The following is a 20,406-nucleotide window of genomic DNA, read 5'->3' on the forward strand; positions in this document are numbered from 1 at the left end:
GTTCTTTTACTGTAAAACGACTGATTTGTCTTTCATGCCGTTCCACACTTCTTTCTGACATTTCTTTCAGTCTTCAGATCTTAACATCACGTAAAAAGTATATTTTGAGCAGTTAACACCTAAACATTTTCCTTAAGTTTGTCAAGGTTATTGGATGTTTAAGTTTTGGTAATTTGTTCTCACCTCAGAGCCATATCAAGGGTTGTTTATCATCATTTTGGTTCCAGACAGAGCAGACAAGTCTGCCCTCCTGTTTTGATTAGCTGTAAATGTCATGGCCTCGTGGCCTTAGAAAGCCGAAAACAAGACTTGTCCTGTCTCTAAGAATTACTGGGTCTTTGGTCAGATGTCGCGGTCCATGACTTTTGTTATTTTCCCTGTTTCTTTGTTTTGGTGTCGATCTTGTTCTTTGGGTTTCTTTGTTGAGAAGTCTAGTCTCTATTACTTAACCTCTATTTCAGTTTGTCTTCTGCATGTTAATTAGCTTTACTTATTGTTTTATTTTGCAGGGCTGGGGATATTAAATTTACCCTCAGATTGAGTATGAGCGTGCCTGGTTAGTCTTTGTAGTGAACCAGTGACCTGTCTAGTGTGTACCCTGCCTCTCGCCTTATGCCAGGTGGGATAGGCTCCAGCCCCTCATGTTGCTGAATTTGATGAGGTGGATGTAGAAGAAGGATGGATGAACAAACATTCTATGTAGTTCTATTGTCTTCATGCGTTCTTTTCAAGAGCTGCCTGTAGGGGGAGGCATTGCATTGCCAGTTTACAGGCAGTTTGCTGTTCTCTCCTTACACTTCAGACTGTACAAACTGTTGGGTTTGCTGCAATAATAATGCCACCAAATAACTGGCAAGTTCTTCTAAATTTTCAACAACAAGGAATCAGTTGTACTGTACTGTCGATCCACACTGAAAATGTTGAGCATGAGCTTGTCAATCACTGCATAATAACAGCCTTCTGCATACTGTTGTATGTATTCAGAATAAATATAAAGATGATTTGAAAACACAAATCCCTCAGAGTGCTGAATGTCACACTCTGAGCTGTGAGTCCAAACAAAGACAGCAGATGATGCGCTCATGGATAGCAGATCTATGTCAAAGCCGCGGGTACAATGCGCTCATTATGAGTACGACAGAGTGGATATTGTTTGGTGCCCTCTTAAAAAGAAAGAGAAAGGCATGACCTTGTGTGAAGTGGGTCGTGTCTGTGAAGGGGTTAACACTCGGCTGTGTCAGCAGAATGATGTGATTTGATAAATCCCATAGCCTATGAACCCTCAGAAAGCACAGGAACCAGCAGTTGCACTAATGAACCCATGATCTTTTTGTCTGGCTCTAAATACCAGACATTTGTAGGGTCAAAATGGATGTCATGTGTAGTGTTGGTTTGAATTAGCTTCAAAAGCAACCAGAAGCCCTGATGAAAATATCGCATTTAGAAGAGAAAACCTCATAAGAATTCCCCATCCTGCAGGCCATAAGGGGAAATTAACATGAAGCTTGAGCACAGAGCAGAGAAAATATATGTGTACATGTTCCCAGAATTGAATGAATCAGTTACAGATATGTGGCCTGAAAATACATTTTTCCTTGCTGTTTGGCATGTAAGTGTTTGCCATTAATGTACTATGAACTAAGATCCAAGCTTGTAGGAAAACATGGGAAGATGAGATCTCACATCTAACAAGCTGTTCTGTATCAAAAATGTGTCAAGATAACTTTTTAAAATGTGCTACATGACCAAATCCCATTCCCATAGAAACGTTTTGTGTTTCCGTAAACTCTCAGTCTGAAGTCAATGTCCTGCAATAACCTCTCCACATCTATCTTTCCACACTAAAGGTAACTAAAGGTGAAGGATCTGCAAACATTCCTGAGGATCTGTAAATGTTGCAGATGCTCAGTACGCAACTTTTTTTATGCTTTTGTTCAGCATTTAACTGTCATGTAGCTTAAGATGTGTGTGTGTAGGTGTGTGTGTGTGTGTGTTTGTGTGTGTGTAGTTGTGAGAGGCTGCACTCGTGGGTGTGCTTGAGTGCATAACGTCATAGCCTGAATCCGGGTGATTCCTTCTCGGCCAATCGGAGTGAAGCAGGAGTTTTTTTGCGGAGGCTGTCAGTGAATGATTAAAGGTTGGGGGAGGTTAAGTTCTAAACCAGGCTCTAAAACAGTGACCTCTCGGTGTAACTGGTGTAGTATGTTACCCGTAGTAGAGTCGCAGGCCAAGATCTTGTCTACAGCTGCCTAAGTGTAAAATCTATGAGGATGATTTGGCTGGACGTGACCCAGCTGATACATGAGTCCTAGTGTATTACAGTATAAGCTGTAATAAATGATATCATTCTCTTTGCAATTGTAAGGTCTTTGGGATTCCTCTCAAGCTTTCGTAAAAAGATTCAGTTGCGTGAACACGGTTACAAAACATCAATCAATTAAAAGCATAAAAAATAGTCATTTGTGCTGAATGCCTCATCTGTGGGAGTATGGTCTGTTGTATGCCAGTGGTGTTCTGTGGAATTTCCAGATAGTCAGCTTTATGATAAGGATCTCAGCTGGTAAGCCAACACAATATCAACATAAAAAAGGCCTTTTTGACATTCCTATGTGTCATGATTTATGACCTGCTGTCATTCTCTGACCATGTTGTTTCTGTCTCTTCGTCATGTCTCTTTGCACTCTGCAGCATGAGAAAAAGTCAGGCAACCCATGGCTGCTAGAATCAGTCCAGGCTCAGTCCAGACTAGTCTTATTTGTGGTTTCATGATAGTGATAGGGATACTAAGTGCTAGTGCAGGGGCATCCCTTTGCATAAAACCTTGTCTGGGACACCTTGCACTTCCGTGTCAGTGAAAGCATCTGTTAAATGATTAAATGTAAAAAGGTTTTTTTGGCTTCTTTTAAAATTAAGTTAAAAACTAGAAGCACAGACTGGGTTGCTACGGTCATCAACTGAAAACCGAAAACCTGCAATAATCAAAAGTAAAGTAAAATAAACAAAAACAGAAAAGAACTAAATTCAAGATTAACATATAAGTTCCTCTCAAATCCAAAACTTTAGAAACAATCTTGATCCCATTTGATTCGCCTGGTCTGGCTTCTACTGAGACACTGTAGGATGTCATACAGTCACTGAACTGAGTTTTGTGTGGGAAACAGAGGCCATAAAAACACAGCTTTTCATCAACATGAGATCATACATGCTGACACACAAATCCCCTTTACCCAAGAGCATTATTTCCTTATACAAAGTCACAGCTATGCAACCTTCCTTGTTATCTCTTGCTAAGTGTAATTAGTCTGAAACAGTTTAAATCGATATATGAAATAAATCCAAAAGAGAATTTAATTAATTTTATTCTTAGAAGACATCACTTTATATCTGCTTTTTATATCTGTTACTTTTAAAGTCCTTTATTAAAACACAGACTACGTGGAACAACATATTCATCGGCTCTCCACCGCAACCAAACCAAACCTGACTATTCTTAGAATATGACACTTATGTCCACATATTCACTGAATTCTGTTACTTCATTTTTGTTATTGGATTTTATTCTAACCAGAATCATTTGGCAAGAAACACCACACCCTCCATCCGAACCCTGCTGGGTTTGATTACTCAAGAATACATTTACAAGTCATCAGAATCCCACATTTTACTGTGCTGTGTGTGAAAAACATTTCCCCGTGGATTCTGCAAAGCATTTCATCTTGGGTCCCTTGTGGTTTTGACAGTTTTAGAGAGGAAGCTGCTTTGATTTAGGTTTGGTCAGTGAGGAATTTTCCTCATCTGGGAGCACAAGTTTGTCACATCTTAAACTCATTTAAAGACGCTAGGCAGGAGCTTTCTGTGTCAGATTTCCTTGCACTGGGTATCCCTTTGTTAAAATCTGTAATGAGCAGGGTGCTGATCTTATGTACACATGCATCTTGTATAAAAACTAACACCTTCTATGTTTGCAAAGGCTCGGAATCGAGAGTGTAATTTCAATGTTGGATTGTTATTGATGCAGTTTTGTTTTACTGTTTTTCTTTATTTAGTTGCTATTTGGTTGAATGGACTGCAGTTACATAATCCTTTCCTTGTCTTTTTAACTGATCAATTTACAGAAGAAACCACTTCACCAGTACATACAAATAACAAATTCGATGATGTGTGGGAGTCAGTCGAAACTCCAACCTTCTGATTGGTAGATGACTGATCCTGGGCCACAGCTGCTCCAGGTGTCAGAACAGACATAGGGGCCACACAATGTTGTTTTGGTTACTATATAACCTTATTAATGTTAACCACATGATAAAACGTTGACTGCAACAACCTTCTCTTCCATTTTCCGGGTTAACGAGTCGATGGGTCTTGTGACAATCACAATACCAGCAGCAGTGTCATGCCATTGTTTTCCAGAGGATCCCGAAACCTTCCCATGAGTAATTTGTTTGTGCACACAGACACAAACTACAATTATATCAGAGGAATATGAAGCCTCTAGTGGTGGTGAGAGCAACTACATGTGAAGTGTAAAAGTGGTCCACGAGGGTGTATTTTGCCTTGGTCATGGTGGTTTTCAAACCCTAACCAAGTAATGGTGTCGTCTGAACCAAACCAAGAAGTGACAAAGGCCTTTTGCTGAAGTGTTTCAATCATGGAAAAAAAAAACAGCTGTCTTATATTGGTCTTAATCTCATGTCACATGAAGGCACACTGTCGAAAGAATTGAATACAGCCGCACCATCCACACAGCTCTCTTTATCCTTATGAAAGCTTCTTAAACGACAGGCGTGAGAATGATGTTTCCTCAAATATGAGCTGTTTTTCCCTCCTGCATCTTGCAGTGGTGGTATTTCAGTTTATGAACATGTACGAACAAATAACCTCTATGGTTGCTTTGAATGGAGGACTTGCCGGATTTCAGACATCAATGGAGATTCAGCAGAGTTCTTCTAACTACCCTCAACATTGAAGAACTAGCAAAAGAGGAACCATGAGCCGCACATAATCATTACCCTGGTGCTGTTCATTTCCCATGCATCACTGCAGAGCCTCCAACTCTGATATGAAGACACACTCAACAGAGAATTCTGCGTTTCTAAAATCTCTGTATGGTTTCCTGTTCAGCAAACTGTTAACTTGCTACTAATTACTCATGGAGAAGTAAAAGTGCTGGGTTCTATTTTAAGAAGTAAAACCTTTGTTTCAATTAACCTTTATATCCAGGTCAGCTTGTGTCACAGTTCCTCTTCATATGTTGTAGTTCCTCTAAAGTCTAAAACGGTCGCAGAAATGCCTTTCACACAGTGTGAATCATGACAATGATGGCTTCCTTTTTGTATTTATAAACAACTAATTTCTCCGCCACTCAAAGATCCTTAATCAGATCCGTGGTAGGACCTTTTCCTCCAGTGTGTGTAGAAAAAATGGATCAAAGTTTAAAGACATGTACTACCTAACTGCAAATGCTCTCTTTATTTGTAACTCGTCTTTTTTGAATGCAGCGTTTGCTATCCTGGCTGTCAGTTTGGTTTGTTTAAGAACTGAATGTCTTGACAGATGTTGATTGTGTGAACATGAGATTTTTCCCTTGAATATAAAATAATTTGTCCTGATAATTTCCTGGTCTGTTCATTCAGTGCCAACAGTAGCAACACATTTGTGACTTTTAATGACATTTATGACATTTTATTTTCTCACATTTATCTCTTGAAGTGCCATTAGCTTTGCTACAGACCCTCACATTTCATTCTAGCCTACAGTACAAACATATCTTCAATGGTCATGAACATTTTAGCAACAAAACATCGGCATGCCAATATGATGACAGCGGTGTTTAGCTAAAGGCACAGGCGTGTCCAAGTACAACCTCACAGAACTACACAAGTGGTTATTTTTGTCTTTCTGTACCAAACAACTTATTGATTGTAATGTTGACTGTTGAACAACTTCATCATCCCACACTTCATCTTTATCACCCCACTGTTACAGTTTCAGGAAATAATCTTCTGTCAATGAGATTTCAAAAGTGGGAGCTGTGTCGTGTGCAATCAAACAAGTCTGGATATGCCTCTCCACAGTCTTCGTTGCTTCAAGCTGAGTTCTGGCATGAAAGTCATATCTAGTCACATTCCTGTGTTGGAAGACCACAGGTACGAGACGGGTGAACAGAAGTCAAGAGAAAAGGGATGAAAAAGAAAGACAGATGCGAGCCACGTAGGAAAGAGAAAAGACTGGAAAAGGGAAGGAGGACAAAAGCATGCCAATAAGGAGACCATGATGGCTCAACACTACTGGCTGATGCTGCTGCTGGTCAGCTGCCATGAATGGATTACAGGTAGAGTGTGGGTGGAACATGCAGATTTGTGTGTGTCTGAGTGAGCTGTCTTTTCTCACTCCTCACCCTGAGTAAATGGCGTTGTTTGTGGTAGCTGTCTGTGTGTGCATGTGTGTCCATCTCCCTGTCTGTGTGTGTGTGTCTGTGTCTATGAGGTTGAGGTTTTGGGCAGCTCTTACCGTCTGGGCTCCTCTGGCCCTGACACGTCTCAACATGTCCTTTCAGGAATTCTGCAAAATGGACCCTGCATGAAAATCTGCCAACAATTCAGACTTAGTGTTTTGCCTGCTTAGTGGTGATTCAATGGGTGTACTCATTTATTTAGGGATTAGTGAAGTGAGACTTATTCCATACGGCAACACCATAACACCATAATGAGGGGAGTGTTATCTACTCCCAAGGCTTACTCAGTGAATCGCTGATGAGTTTGGAGGTCGTCAAACTTTGGTTTGATGATAATTCTCTGAGTTTGGTGTGTACCCACTGGGAGCATGTATGTGTTCAGCAAACATCATGTCTGTTTTATCAGTAATTGTGAAGATATGGTCAAAAATGAATAAATACAATATGACAGGCAAAAAAAGTATTCCCATTCCTATAACGAATTTGCAATATTTGACTCCTGAAAACCTCCTGCTTACGTGGTTTCTATATGAGCGGTGAAGGTCTGTCAAGAGATGCTGTTTATTTATATTGTGGGAAACCACAATCAGTATTTTAATTTAAAAAATGAGTAATTCTCATTTTGAAATCTTATCTGAGGAAGACAAGAATAGCCATGCTAGTAAATATTTACTTTAATGCTGCAATCTTGAAATTGTGAGTTGATTATTACCTTGAGATAACAAGGATCTGATTTATATTTGAGAAATTTGCCCTTTCCTCTCTTGAGAAGAGATAAGGTAACGCATTATCTTGAGTAATAGTTAGAATAAAAAATATGGAGAACATAAGGGTCAAGTTCAGTCGATCAGACCTGATTAGAGCTTTCAAGATAACTGTGCAGTGTTTTTCGCAAATATCAAAGGCAAATTTCTTATTCTGGGCAAAGAGAGGATAACTAAATAATCACTTATCTACTTCAATCTCTACTTCAATCAGAAGCTGTTCAATTAAAACTTTATTATCACGTCATATAAACAAAATCAATTTGGGATCTTGAGATAATTACATAAAAGAATGACTATGTGTGTGATCGTTCTTATTCAGATATATCCAATATGTTTATTTTTACAAGAGTACTCTAAATCAGCATTTCTGCAACAGAAATATTTACAAAGCAGATGAGTAACCAGAGCGTGTAAACACACATTTGGTGGAAGAATCTGCAGAGAATTTATCCTGGATTCTTACCTCTGTCCTCTAACTGGAATGTCCTTGTTTCCACCAGGTGCCACGAGTAGCATCAGTCCATATATCAAGCATTTCGAGGTCTTGTCATATGACAGGGAGGATCTTCACAGGAAGCACTTAAGAGCCAGAAGAGCCACGGATCCTCAGGATCAAACCCTACATTTGGATTTTACTGCTTTTCACAGGTAACTTCACCTTTCTCGGACTTGGGCAGCTGCTTCAAAAGCTTTATCAAATAAACAGATTTTTCTTTTTGAGGAACCTCTTTTAACTCTAAATCATGAACAGATGTACACCATTAGTTTGTTATCTCTCTACATTTTCCAGGTGGTGATAGATTGCCATACTTCCCACAGCACTCCAAAGCTTTTACGACATCTGTAAGCTGTTTATGTTTTGTTTTCTTCAGAACTTTCCACCTCCTTCTAAGACAAGATACGGGAACATTTTCCCAAGAATTCACGGTGGTCAATGAAAAAGGTCCCACATTAGTTGACCTCTCACACATATATTCAGGAACACTTGAAGGTACGTATGATATGACCTTCTCTCACCTCTTTAAGGCTGGAAACAGTTTATGTACATTTGTATCGAAACAAAGGACAATCAATGTGATTTTACAAGAACCAAAATTTCGAAAAAGGGACACTGTGGATTATATTTTAGATACAATAAATGTCCCCGATCAGACTTGAACAACAATGACTGGTTGTATTATAAGAATAGATACAACCTTGTACTGGTACAGGGACTTTTATGGAAAAGCGTTTGGAAATGGTTAACCCCCTCAGTCTTTTCAACCTTCTCCTTGTGGTTTGAATAAAATCTTTAGATAAACACATTTCCACTTGATGGAAAGGGTCTCACTTCTAACACCCCTGTGTAAAAGCTGAAATAAGAACCTTTAATATCAATATATGTATAATAATTTATAAAGTAAAGCTTCTATATTCACTCAGTATGATAATAATATAGTCTTTCAGTCCCTCTTCTCACTTCTGTTCTGTTTAAACCTCTCTAACCCTTCCATCTTTTCTCTCTGGCCTCCCCGTAGGTGAACATGGTTCAGCCTGCCATGGCTCTGTGTTACAGGGTCAGTTTGAAGGAACCATCCACACAGACAATGGCACTTATCACATAGAGCCGGCCCATAGATACACCAGCAGCCAGACGGACCACCACTCTGTCATCTACCATGAAGATGACATGGGTAAGACTGCTTTCGTTAAGTAAAAAGTGTGTAGAATCAAACAAAAACTGATGTATGTGTATTTGGAGACTTAAAGTATTGTAAAGTAGTAATGACACCCCATAAACACAACTGGCTTTCAGGGCATTTTGCAGATGATGGGAAAGAGTTAAAAGAGAAATTCTTTGCTACATTAGATCTGCTTCAGCAGAATGATATGTGGTTTTCTTGGCAGTCTAACAAAAAGACAAACAACCACAGCAATACACATCCTCCTTCATGTTACTTATTCCCACTGCTCTGGTCTTATACAGTATCTGAAGCCTCTGGCTTAAGTTCAAACTAGGGTTGTCGGGGGTCAGTGAACTATGTAGTGCGAGAGGAGTTGCAATGTATCAGTAGAGCCTGTTGAGGCTCACGGTGCCTGGGCATTGGCCAAAGGAAAGATAAACTGAAGGTGGTGTGACTTTTGTTGGAGGAGGACTAGACATGGGTTGATGTGATGGGGAAAATATGAAAGTGATGGAGGAGCAGTGGAAAAAAGCAGGATGGGTGCAGGAGAAAGTATAAGCCAGTGAATTTCAAAATGAGAAGGAGAAAAAATGAAAGATCACCAACCAGAGGTTTTTTAGGTTTTGAATTGGACACAATTTCTGCAACAATGGGTTGCAATTTAACCTTTGTTGGCTTTGGATTACTCTTGTGATTTGGCCAGATGGAAGTAATCACAAATCTGTCAAAACGTAGATGTGTATTTCATTGTGCTTGTGAGTCCCTGGCATCGCGTGAATTTTTGCATTAGTTTAACACGAGTTCCAAGAAAGCATTTTACTGGAAAGATGGGTGTGGAGTGCAGAGTGTACTAGAAGACCCCCCCACACACACCCTCCCACCCACGCAGACACTATGTTTGTCCTTAAATCTACACAGGCTGCACGGCTGCCTTCCTCTCTACTCCTCTTGCTATTTTTTCAAGCCAAATTGTAGCAAAACCTTCTTTTAGTGAGCTTTACAGCCGACAACATCCTGTTCTTTCATTCACAGGCCAGCCTATCTGCAGGAAGCTGTAAAAGATTTAGCATGTGATACTACAGTAAACAATCAGAGTCTCTATACAGTGGTAAATTAGGACTTGAGATGGTGACATAATGTGTGTATTTTTACTTCCTGTGGTTGTCATCTGGAGACCAAAAGGTTTGCATGGGGAACTTCAGGTCCTGTGAGATGTAGGATGTCATTAGGTTTGTCAAATCTGGGACAAAGGGTACACCGTGGACAGCCATTTTCCAACAAGTACAGAGTCATTTTATCAGGACAGCTGGGCACAAACAACTATCTAATTTTGGAGTCAATAAAATGATTAAAAATATTAAGACATATTCTTAGATATATATTGTTAAACTCTTAAAGGTGCTTATGTACAATAAGGAAATAAGGGTGAAATGTAATCTGTTGTATTTAAACTCTGTTATTACTGTTTGTTACATAATATGTCAATGATTGATGACTTTCAAGCATGAATTTCTAGGGTGTGCTGAGGAGTTTTCATAGGAGCACAGAAAACAATGTTGATGTACATCGAGCTGGAAAAGGATAAAAAAAAAAAACAGTATCTTAGGAGTTTGGATTCCACTAATCTAGGAAAATTCAAGACTCTTCTTGTTGTCCCCTGTGATCGCACCAAGAGCATGAGTAAATGTCTGCAAGGTCAAAAAGGAACCCAGAGAAACTTAGCCTTGCTCACATTAACTTGTGTTAACGTTCATGAATCCACATCACAGGAACCATAAGCGACAACATACTGCATGGCAAAATTACTGCTGTTTACACGTATCCAAACTTGAAGAGAACTCTGTTGTGAAGTTTGCCAGGGACAGCTTCATCATCAGTTGGATTACAAAAAATACCAAGACTTAACGTGGGGAGGAAATCACCAGATTTATAGGAGCTGATGATGATTTTTTTAAGAAACCAGGCGAATACACATACCTCCATTTACATCAGCGGAGCAGGTGAGCAGCTTCATGTTACTGAGAATCAAAATCACCAAGAACCTGCCAGAGTTACCTGTCGACACCGAAACAAAAGATTTACATTTTGTGACATATAACAAAAAAACACAGGGCCGTTGGAGATAGACCCACTGTATCCAGTATGTACATCTGGGAATGCTTCACTGATTTATCTTGAATCTGCATTCATTAAGTTTTTCAGAGGCAAAGTCATCCCTAGTTGTGCATGTGTACCTGCAGCGTGGCTACACCCCATCTCATGTGAGCTTTTGTTTGAAGTTTGAATGAATTATAGGCAACTATAAACCTCCGTTAGATGAATCAAGAGTTACAAATACACAAACTTTCACTGTCACTGGAAATCTGTTAATGTTTCACTTTCTCAGAGTGAAAGGGATTTCTCGAGTCAGAAGGTCGCTGATGTTTTCCCTCAACATTGATTTGCGGCGCCTCTTCAAAACACACTTGAGCTATTCTCTCACACTCACACAAATTGGCCAATTCTTCAGTTTAACAGCCATGTAAATTATCCTTCTGTCTATTTCTTAATGATATCTCTTGCTCGTGGGATTTAAGAAATGTCTCTGACACTGGGTGAACTCTTAGTGTTGCAGCAATATGAAAAGCTTATCAGTCTCTCGGGTTCGTGGTGAAGACACATCTACTACAGCCCGGGATTAGTGATAGTCATACAGATGTAAGAAAAGACAACTATGCACTGAAATTTAACAGCATGGTTTCCATGTACCATTCCAAACAAATAGATGGCACCATGCAAAAATGGAGAATGGCTTCAGGTTTGGTTCTAGAGACTGCTTAGATAATGGTGACAATGTTGTCTTTTTTGTACAATATGAGGCAGACAAACTCTCAAAAAGTCTGTAAATTGTTTGCCGGAACTATTGATGTAGTGTGTGACAATAACTTATATTGTGCACAGGCCCTTTTAGATGGTAGAAAAATGTCTGACACATCCATGTTATATTGCACTTCAGAGTACTTTGACTTAACGGAGAAAACTTGTTGCGCACTTAAGATGACTGAGGGTCGAGCCAAAAAAAATAGATCACTAAGGGTCATTTTTGAGGCACTTAAGTTGTTGCACAGACATAATTTGGCATCAGTCTTGACACTTGAATACTCACTTCTCTCAGGACACCAAACCTTTTACTATAACACAAGAATATATGCAAAAAAACAGAGATTTAAGACCTAAATGTTGATGTTTTGCTGAGGCATTCTGCACACTCAAAGCTGGATTAAGATCTGAGGGTCTGGCATAAGCTTTACTACATTATGCTGCTCAGAAAAAAGACTGCCTCCAACAACTGTTGGAAACATGAGTCTTGGCTGAAATGTGAAAGATTTTTCATTCAAGGGAAACATTCTTTTCTTTTACACCAATTGATAATACCACAGTTTGTAGTCTGAGATCACACACTGAACAGGTTCAAACAGACATCACCTTTTCAGTTGGCAAATAATAAGTAAACAATTTGTTTGTAAGTTTGGCTTCACAAGTCAGAAAGATTGATCTCTTGCAGTGGCAGATAAGAGGGAGATACCCTGACAGACTGAGAGAGCCTATAGGAGCGAGCTGAGTGGTCTGGAAATAATTCTGGGTCCACACCCAGTATTTAGGCCTCCACTTCACCCCAATCTCCACCCAAGCCATACATAGGATGAATACATAGAGGTCTGTGATTGGCTGAAGGACTTTGAAAAGTGGTGTGATCTGGTCATGCGTCACCATGAAAGGCTTTTGCTGAATGTCCATGCCTGATCTTGGAGGACAGAACTGGTGTCGACCACTTTTAGCATAACCCCACCCCCAAACTAACAAACTAACAAACACTATAGAGAAAAAGACATGAAAGTGACTATTTTGGCGTCTCACTGCCTGTCACAGTGGGATCTAAAGATATCAGTTTACTGTGTGAGTCTCAGTCATACAACTACAGTGCTTGTGAGTATTCCACTTTAAGTACTTTACATTAACATCTTCCAGCCTTATTGCATATGCAGATTCTCCACAATCCATGACCATAAACCTAATAAACCCTGTGGCACTATCCTTTGACTTTTTTGTGAAATTATGTGGCTTTTTTAGAGCAACATGTCGCCCGAGAGTGCAATCCAGTCACTATTGCATCAGTTTTAAATGCGGGAGCTGTCTCTAAGGTATTGCAAATCGCAGGGAATATTGTTGTTACAGCAGATATTACAGTGTTTCCACAGGCAGATCCACCAGGGCTTGATACCACTGTGCTAATTTCCAAATGTGGATCCTCTATTAATACAGTGTCTGAGAATGCGAGGGTGCTTGTGCATATGTCAGCCCTGTGACCTGCAGCTCACAATAAAGCCCACCTTCGCCTGATGCTCCTAATATTGGCTTTACGAGAAAGCGCTTCAATGCAAAAGAGAAAATTAGAATGAGACATTGACAGTTTCCTAAATGTGAACGTGATCAACAACATATGACAGTAAAATACAATTGGGTATAGAACACGTATCATCCATTCTCTGTTTATTTTAAGTTGTAGCCGAAGGTTAACCAAAGTATTCCAGCTGTCCCTATCCCAGCAAAGCTTTTTCGCTTCATACCGGTGGAGTCATTCTCCCACCAAATAGTAGCTCCAGCAAGGTCTAGCTCCTGTTTTTCTACCAGCCCGACATCCCTGGAAAACTTCCAAACCTTATTTTTCTCAAATGAATCCAAATTTCATACATTTCATTTAATTATCAGTCAGATAAGATCACGAGTCTTCTTTAACTTTAACTTGTGCTTTCTATGTGAAATCTTGAAGAGTTTTCACTTAAGGGACTTGTGACCATCTGTATCTGTTAAGTAAATCACAGACACAACATAGTCTGTACTTTTAAACTGGGTGACTAATAATGTTTATAAAGCCTAATATGATAAGGAGAGATAGTAGGAAACATGAAATCAGTTAGGATTCTTAATTAACCAGCATGTTTTCATGGATTGTATCAATGGGTTGCAGCCACTGCAGCTGTCCATCAAATCGTATGACATGCATTTATTGAATCTTATGTCTTATATCATATCTATGGTATGTTTAATGTGCTCCATTTATTCCCTGACTCTAAGCACACAGACAACAGAGTTTTAGTGATTATTTACATTTACATAACACTAGAAAGAAAAAAATATAGATATATTGCATTAGTCTGACCAGAGTCTAACTTTTGAAATGCATGTGAATATGTTCATCTGACTGAAGTCAAGCTTTTCAAAACCAGACTAACACATCCAGATAACGCAGGTGAGGTTTGAACTACATCTACGCGTATAAACACAGCTTGACTCAAATGGGCCGTAGCGCTCTGTGCATATTGTTGAAAAACAATAAAGTAGCTCTCAGTCGCAGCTTTTTCTTATTATGCTATATTTTCTGAGGATTGAACACGTCATAAATTGTGACTGCGTATTAGCGGCCCACACGTTTTCAGCCTAGGTCAACACTGAAAATCTGCCTATGTGGTATGTATCAACTCAAGGTCGCTTTGAGCTTTTCCAGACTAGTAACAGAGTTCTAATTTCATAACTGTGGCATCATCAAAATCATCGTTGGAGTAACTTTAAGACAACATCTGTGCAGGGATTTTGGCTGTACTTCATGTACAGTTTAAGTAAAAGACAGGACAAAAAGTTTTCAGTGCCCAACCCACAGAGTCCAATGGAGCCACAATTGAACGGCCTTTTCAAACTGTGACTGTCGCTCGGCTCAGCTGTGGATGTAACTGTTTATATATTATATACTATGTCTTGATTGCTCAAATAAGAGAATAATGCCGGGCTGAACTAATGTCATGTTCGATCTCTGGTAATCCATTTACAGTGTTTGGCAAACATGTGAAAAAGTGAATATGAGTGTTGAACACATTCAACAGTGTTTACTTGGCTGTCTGCATCTTTGTGTGTGTTTGACTACGTAGAGAAGATTGAATGGATTAAACATTACAAATACATATGAGACAGTAAGCAATTTGTTTATTTTTGTGTAGTCCTCCCACGCATGGCACATCGCACTGATGGATTCTGTGCTGCAGAGCATCTGAACGTCCTCACCCAAGGCCTCAGACCCAATCAGGTACAGATGTAACCTCAGTGAGTACATAAAATCCCAACCTGTTTTTCTGTCATCAGCCACAAAATGTTAATGATACCATTGATAACCTCCAATTCATAAACGTTCAGCGAAGGAAATTCACTTGTGTGTCTGATTCATCTGTTACAACTGACCTGATTTATGACCACATTCATTCATTCAGCCACATTAATTGCACATGTTGAGTCACTCCAAACAAATTACAGGTTATTACTCTAGATGGATTCTATGATACCAAAATAACTGTGTGTAGAACAGAAAGCTCAGAGCTGCCTCTTTGCAGACAACCTTGACTGTATTGTAAGATGATCAAAACAGCCCTGATAACCATCTGTCGTACATATTAAGGTAATTTCCCCCTTGGGTACCCTTATGACTGTTAACCTTTGACCAACTGGGTGGTGGCCCCCAAGTCCATTGTGAACAGTGGATGTTGAGACATTACTATGGATCCATTTTTAACAACATGCCTGCTGGCGGAGATCATTTCCACTTTTTTATCATGGAATGGCCTGAACAGATGTTTTTCCCTAATGACTGTCCAAGTTGTGTTCCTGCCACAACCTGTCCCCAATCCAGCTGGGACACCAGTACCAACACTGTAGCAATGCTTACCTTCATGCAGACTCTGGTTCTTTCAGTGTTTTGATCTGAACAGTTTTGAAGTTTTTCTCCTGCAAAATAAAAGATAATTTCTTAGATACAGCAAGAAATTCACCACCTTTCCTTATGACCGCCAAAGCACAAATCTGCCTTGGGGACGTGTCGCCCCCCCCCTTTCACGTCCTTCCATTTGAATCCACAGGAGACACTCGTGAGCCGTTCAAGGAGAACAGTTGATGAGTCGAAGACCAGCTGTCTGCTCCACTTCCATGCCGACCGCCTCTACTACAAGAGGTTCAAGTCCATTGAAGCTGTCGTGGCTCAGGTGAATAGTTCAAAGCATTAATAGTTCCACATATTTCACGTGTGATAGGCGGCACAAGTCTTATCTTTCAGATATCAAGTATAAGATGGTCAGAAGGTCAACACTACTCACAAAAATCCAATTTCTTGGGGGGTTTTTCAATCATTATTTTAAGTTAAAAATAGAACTTAGTAAATAGAACTATGAGTTCTAATTCTTTTTCCCAGAAAGAGAACAGCCACCACCCTCAGGCTGAGACACAGGACACATATTTCAGATAACAGTGTTCACCAGTGCTTCTCATGCGACCACCTTCAACTAGGAGCATCAGATAAGAAGTGACCTTTCCCACCTTTTGGCTGAACACCGTAAACTTCCAGCACATACCTGTTTCTAAAGTCAGTACCCTGATTTTTTGGGAACACTGTGCTCCAATAAAAGCTCACAATGCCAAATTCCTTAATACTAAAACCACCTTGTAATTGAAGTTGGATTGTTTGAGATGTCTCACTGCTATGAGGATAAATAAAGAACCGGATGCCCCGACCCTTTACAGGCACACAACTTTTTGGCATCAGACAGGCTGGAATAAGCAGTACCATCTGTAACACCATCTGTAACATTCTGTAGCATCAGCATGGCCATGATTCATACATTCAGACAGTTTGTGTCCTTTTTCTGACTTTGAAACTACAATCCTGATTTTTTTATGTCATCAGAGCAGCAAAAATTACTTTTTGAATAAGAATTCCAAGGTCTTTTACAGCTCAGGGGGAAAGCATCTCTGTAGTTACAAACTATTAGAAATGGGACAGATATGAAGGAGAAGGCAGTAAAATTCTCAGACTCAGCATCTTGTGGGATAACGTGGTTCTTCTTAAGCTGAGACAAACAAGTTTTGATCTGTTTCTGGCCTTTGTTTACCAGCTGAGGCTCATGTTATGATGAACCAATGCTATGATTGGTTTAATACTAAATGTCTTTGTCGTGTTCTTTGTCTGTTTGATGGGACATTCTTCAGTCTTAACAGATTCAGTTGTGATCAGAGGCCAAATGAGACTCTCGATTTCAATATAATTATGTTAAAAAAAAAAAACAGCTTTTATTTTTCATTCCAATTTTTGACACACAATGAGAAAATACACAGATCTTTAATCTTTATTTTCAGTTCATGCACTCAGCATCTGAGGCAGAACATTTCTCATCCTTCGTGTGTTTTCCCACACACTACGTGTGTTGATACTTTTTAAAATTAAATTCTGTACTGGTCAAAGCAAGGTCAGTGAATGGGTAAGTCACTTTGTCCTCAGCTGCTTTATGTGGCCACACTGTTTATATCTCAGGTCTTCCTCCTGCTGTCCGTCCTATCATCACCTCCTCTGGCCTTTCCTCGGATTCTTTCCATCACAAACATGCTTGTTGCTGTTGCTGGCCAGATTTTTTGTTGTGCCCGGTGAGAAAGTATAGTGTAAGTGATGCCCTGATGTTATCTTGGAAAATAAACAAAGCAATGTTGTCGGTCTCTATTGACCTATTTTAGTTCTCCTACAACTAGCGTGTTAATATTTATTTTTCATGGAAAATTCCAAGCAGGCTCCTCTGTGAGTTCATCTCCTGCTGTATGGTGAACGTGACTCCCTGAAAGTGTGGCACACACTGCAACTAACCTCACATTGTGTGGTCCTTTTACTGCATCGTGATCACAGTTTGCTCAGAAGTGTTTATATTGTTTTAATATGCTTGGAGTGCCACAGAAGAGGCCGTTTAAAGAAGGTCAGGTGTATTGTGAAGAAGCATAAAATGTTAAATCTATTGAGAAGTTTTGTTTTGTAACAGTCAAAACCCTCTGCTGGTTATGTTATCACCATGAGCAGCAAGCATCAGAGATGGAAGATATTATTGGTGATATGTCAACTGTTCTCTGCATCTTTCTCAGGTTGCTTCCTACATACGGGCAGTGAATGACATCTACGACAAGGCTGACTTTGATGGAATCACGCTGATCAACTTCAAAGTCAAATCCCTTCATGTAAGCACGATGTGTGCTCACAGTTATTCAGAACCTTGATGTGACGCACTTCAGATGCAGATCACAGATTACCCTAAACAATCAATAATCCTGCCTTTCACACGTCTAGTTTCACCTCAGAAACATGTCTTGACCTCCTTGTGAAACTGAATGTAAAGATCATTCAATTGAGATAATTGGGTAAATTGAGTCTCAGGCAGTAATTAATCCTGTATCCTGTGTGTCATGAGACCTCAGTCAGTTTGTCTGTGTCCCTTCAGGTGATGACTGAAGAGAATACACAGGACCCTCTGTTTCCTCTGTTCATCGGTCCTGAGAAACTGTTGAGTCTGTACTCTGAGAAAAACTGGGGCAACTTCTGCCTCTCCTACCTGCTCACTAACAGAGACTACAGCGGAGTGCTGGGGCTCGCCTGGGAAGGCAAGCCTGGTGAGTCTCAAAAGTAACACACAGTGCAGTTCATAGTTTTGCATATCGACCCTTTTGGTATATTTAGTATAGTATATTTAGTATAGTGGATTCAATAAAGGGGAAGACCTGCATGTTTTGGATATGACGACACAACTTTCCAAGAGTTAAAGGACAGTCTTGATACTACTTTGATAAATGGTCTATTCCAAATGGACTTGAGGCATTAAGGAGAAGAGGTGTGCAGCTTGGAATCACATCAAGAGCCTTTTCATTTTAAGCAGGACTTGTAATCCAAGAAGTTCCACAGCCAATTCTTTTTATAGACAACACGACAGCAATATAATGCTGTAGTAAAGGAGACATTTTGCTTTTGGAAAAACTGGATCTTAAAGATTCTGACCTGTTGAAATGAAAGGCCTCCTTATCACTAACTCTCCAGTGCAGAAAGGAACATATTCAATATGGGAAACCAGAGGACCATGTAGACAAAAAGCTTGAACAAAGTAGTGTTTCTATGAAGGTAGTTCATTATCTGTTCGGCTAAGAGTATCCAACATAGTTCGAGCACATTTATGTTTAAGCTTTGTTCCAAATTAAACTAATACATTATATTCATTGTTCTGTTCATTTATACTCATTCACTATGTTGAACAGCCAGTCAGGGGGATGTCTGTCATTGAAACGCATGACACTGATTCTTCATGTTCAATTAACTGTAAAAATTGTTGAGTCCAAAAGTGCTGACAATGTGGGACGTGCAGAGAAAACAACAGCAGCCAACAGTCCCCAATGCTTGTATCATTCCTGACTGTCATCTTTCTGTATTCTGTAGAGTGCTGGAAGCTTCTTGGCAGCAGCACAGTCTATACAGATGAATATTTGAATTTTTATACAAAACATTACGTGTATGCCTTGTGCATCCTGCTCGTAAGCTTTTTGTTTTGAGAGCTACGCATGTACGCTCTCACACATATATGCTCTTGCCTGCGAGTCTCCGACAGAGTCAGCAAAATACTAATTATTCCTATGATGAAAATGTACCTTTTTCAGTTACAATTACTCCCACAGAGTGATGGATATGATCATATTGCTTATAGATTGTTTTTATGAAGGTATATGGATTAACAAACTATTTTAGGGGCTCCAAGTATGGGTTCATCTCTGTTTTTGGCTCAGTTTAGATTGAGGATGGAGTAGTTTTCTGAGGTTTCACACCTTTAACACTTGAGTATTAGCTCATTTTGATACAACACTGTAGAAAATGAATAAAAAACAGAATAGTTTTGTACTTTAGCAAGCCATGATGTTTCAACTGTATTTAATTGAAAGAGGCTGAAAAGTGGTCCTAGATATTCAGACTGCATATCACATTGTTTACAACTACAAATCAAGGCTGACATCTTGTTTGACACTTACTGGAAAATAAAAGAGACCAAATGGAGGCTGTGGTCACTCTGAGGCTGTTAGCCAACCAGACTCCAAGAAGTAACTGAAAGGCAAAATGATACATTTATTTAAGTCAATGATTTTGCCAACTGTAGCTGTAAATTGATTCTAATACTCAGTGTTTGACTAAAAAAGACAATCCGTTCATTTAACCATAATTTCTATATTCAATCAGGACAACTTTACTTTTGAGATCTTAAATCTTTTTTACGGTGGAGTTCTGCCAGAAACAGGCATCAGCTTAAGCAAGTAAACAGAGCAGGTTATCTCTGCTTCTGATCATTAAAAATTTCCTTAGATTTATTTAACAAAAACAGCTTCAGAATATTCAGGTGGTGTTGCAGCTGATTCTAAGTGGAGGGACCAGCATATTAAGGAGCCTTTTTCCATGTTCAGCTCAGGCTTTAGCCAAGGAAGTTATGTGGAAAGTCTTGTGAGGGAAGATAATAACTTCCAATACTTTTTGAAGGATATTTGGCTGTAAGTTAGATGGGAGCAGATTAACACTAGCTTTAATCCGTTAAATTCTATCCGTGGTGAGTCTTTGGATAAACAAGGCCAACCATCCAATGGTGCAACAGTGAGTAAGGGT

The 20,406-nt window shown here is 39.5% G+C and overlaps 1 protein-coding gene across 1 annotated transcript in view; it reads left to right on the forward strand.

Annotated features, from left to right (window-relative positions):
* The first annotated feature begins 6,075 nt into the window (after positions 1 to 6,075).
* The window catches only part of LOC140311959 (disintegrin and metalloproteinase domain-containing protein 10), a 33,550-nt gene continuing 19,219 nt past the window's right edge, over positions 6,076 to 20,406 (forward strand). The window contains exons 1-8 of the mRNA XM_072389579.1: positions 6,076 to 6,331; positions 7,722 to 7,869; positions 8,094 to 8,212; positions 8,739 to 8,894; positions 14,918 to 15,003; positions 15,827 to 15,949; positions 17,865 to 17,957; positions 18,218 to 18,386. Of these exons, the coding sequence (XP_072245680.1) occupies positions 6,271 to 6,331; positions 7,722 to 7,869; positions 8,094 to 8,212; positions 8,739 to 8,894; positions 14,918 to 15,003; positions 15,827 to 15,949; positions 17,865 to 17,957; positions 18,218 to 18,386 (955 nt within the window). The 5' untranslated portion in view covers positions 6,076 to 6,270. The remainder of the gene's footprint in view (positions 6,332 to 7,721; positions 7,870 to 8,093; positions 8,213 to 8,738; positions 8,895 to 14,917; positions 15,004 to 15,826; positions 15,950 to 17,864; positions 17,958 to 18,217; positions 18,387 to 20,406) is intronic.

The sequence above is a fragment of the Leuresthes tenuis genome, unplaced genomic scaffold (genome assembly GCF_036924035.1).
Source record: "Leuresthes tenuis unplaced genomic scaffold, fLeuTen1.0.hap1 SCAF_7, whole genome shotgun sequence".
NCBI lineage: Eukaryota > Metazoa > Chordata > Actinopteri > Atheriniformes > Atherinopsidae > Leuresthes > Leuresthes tenuis.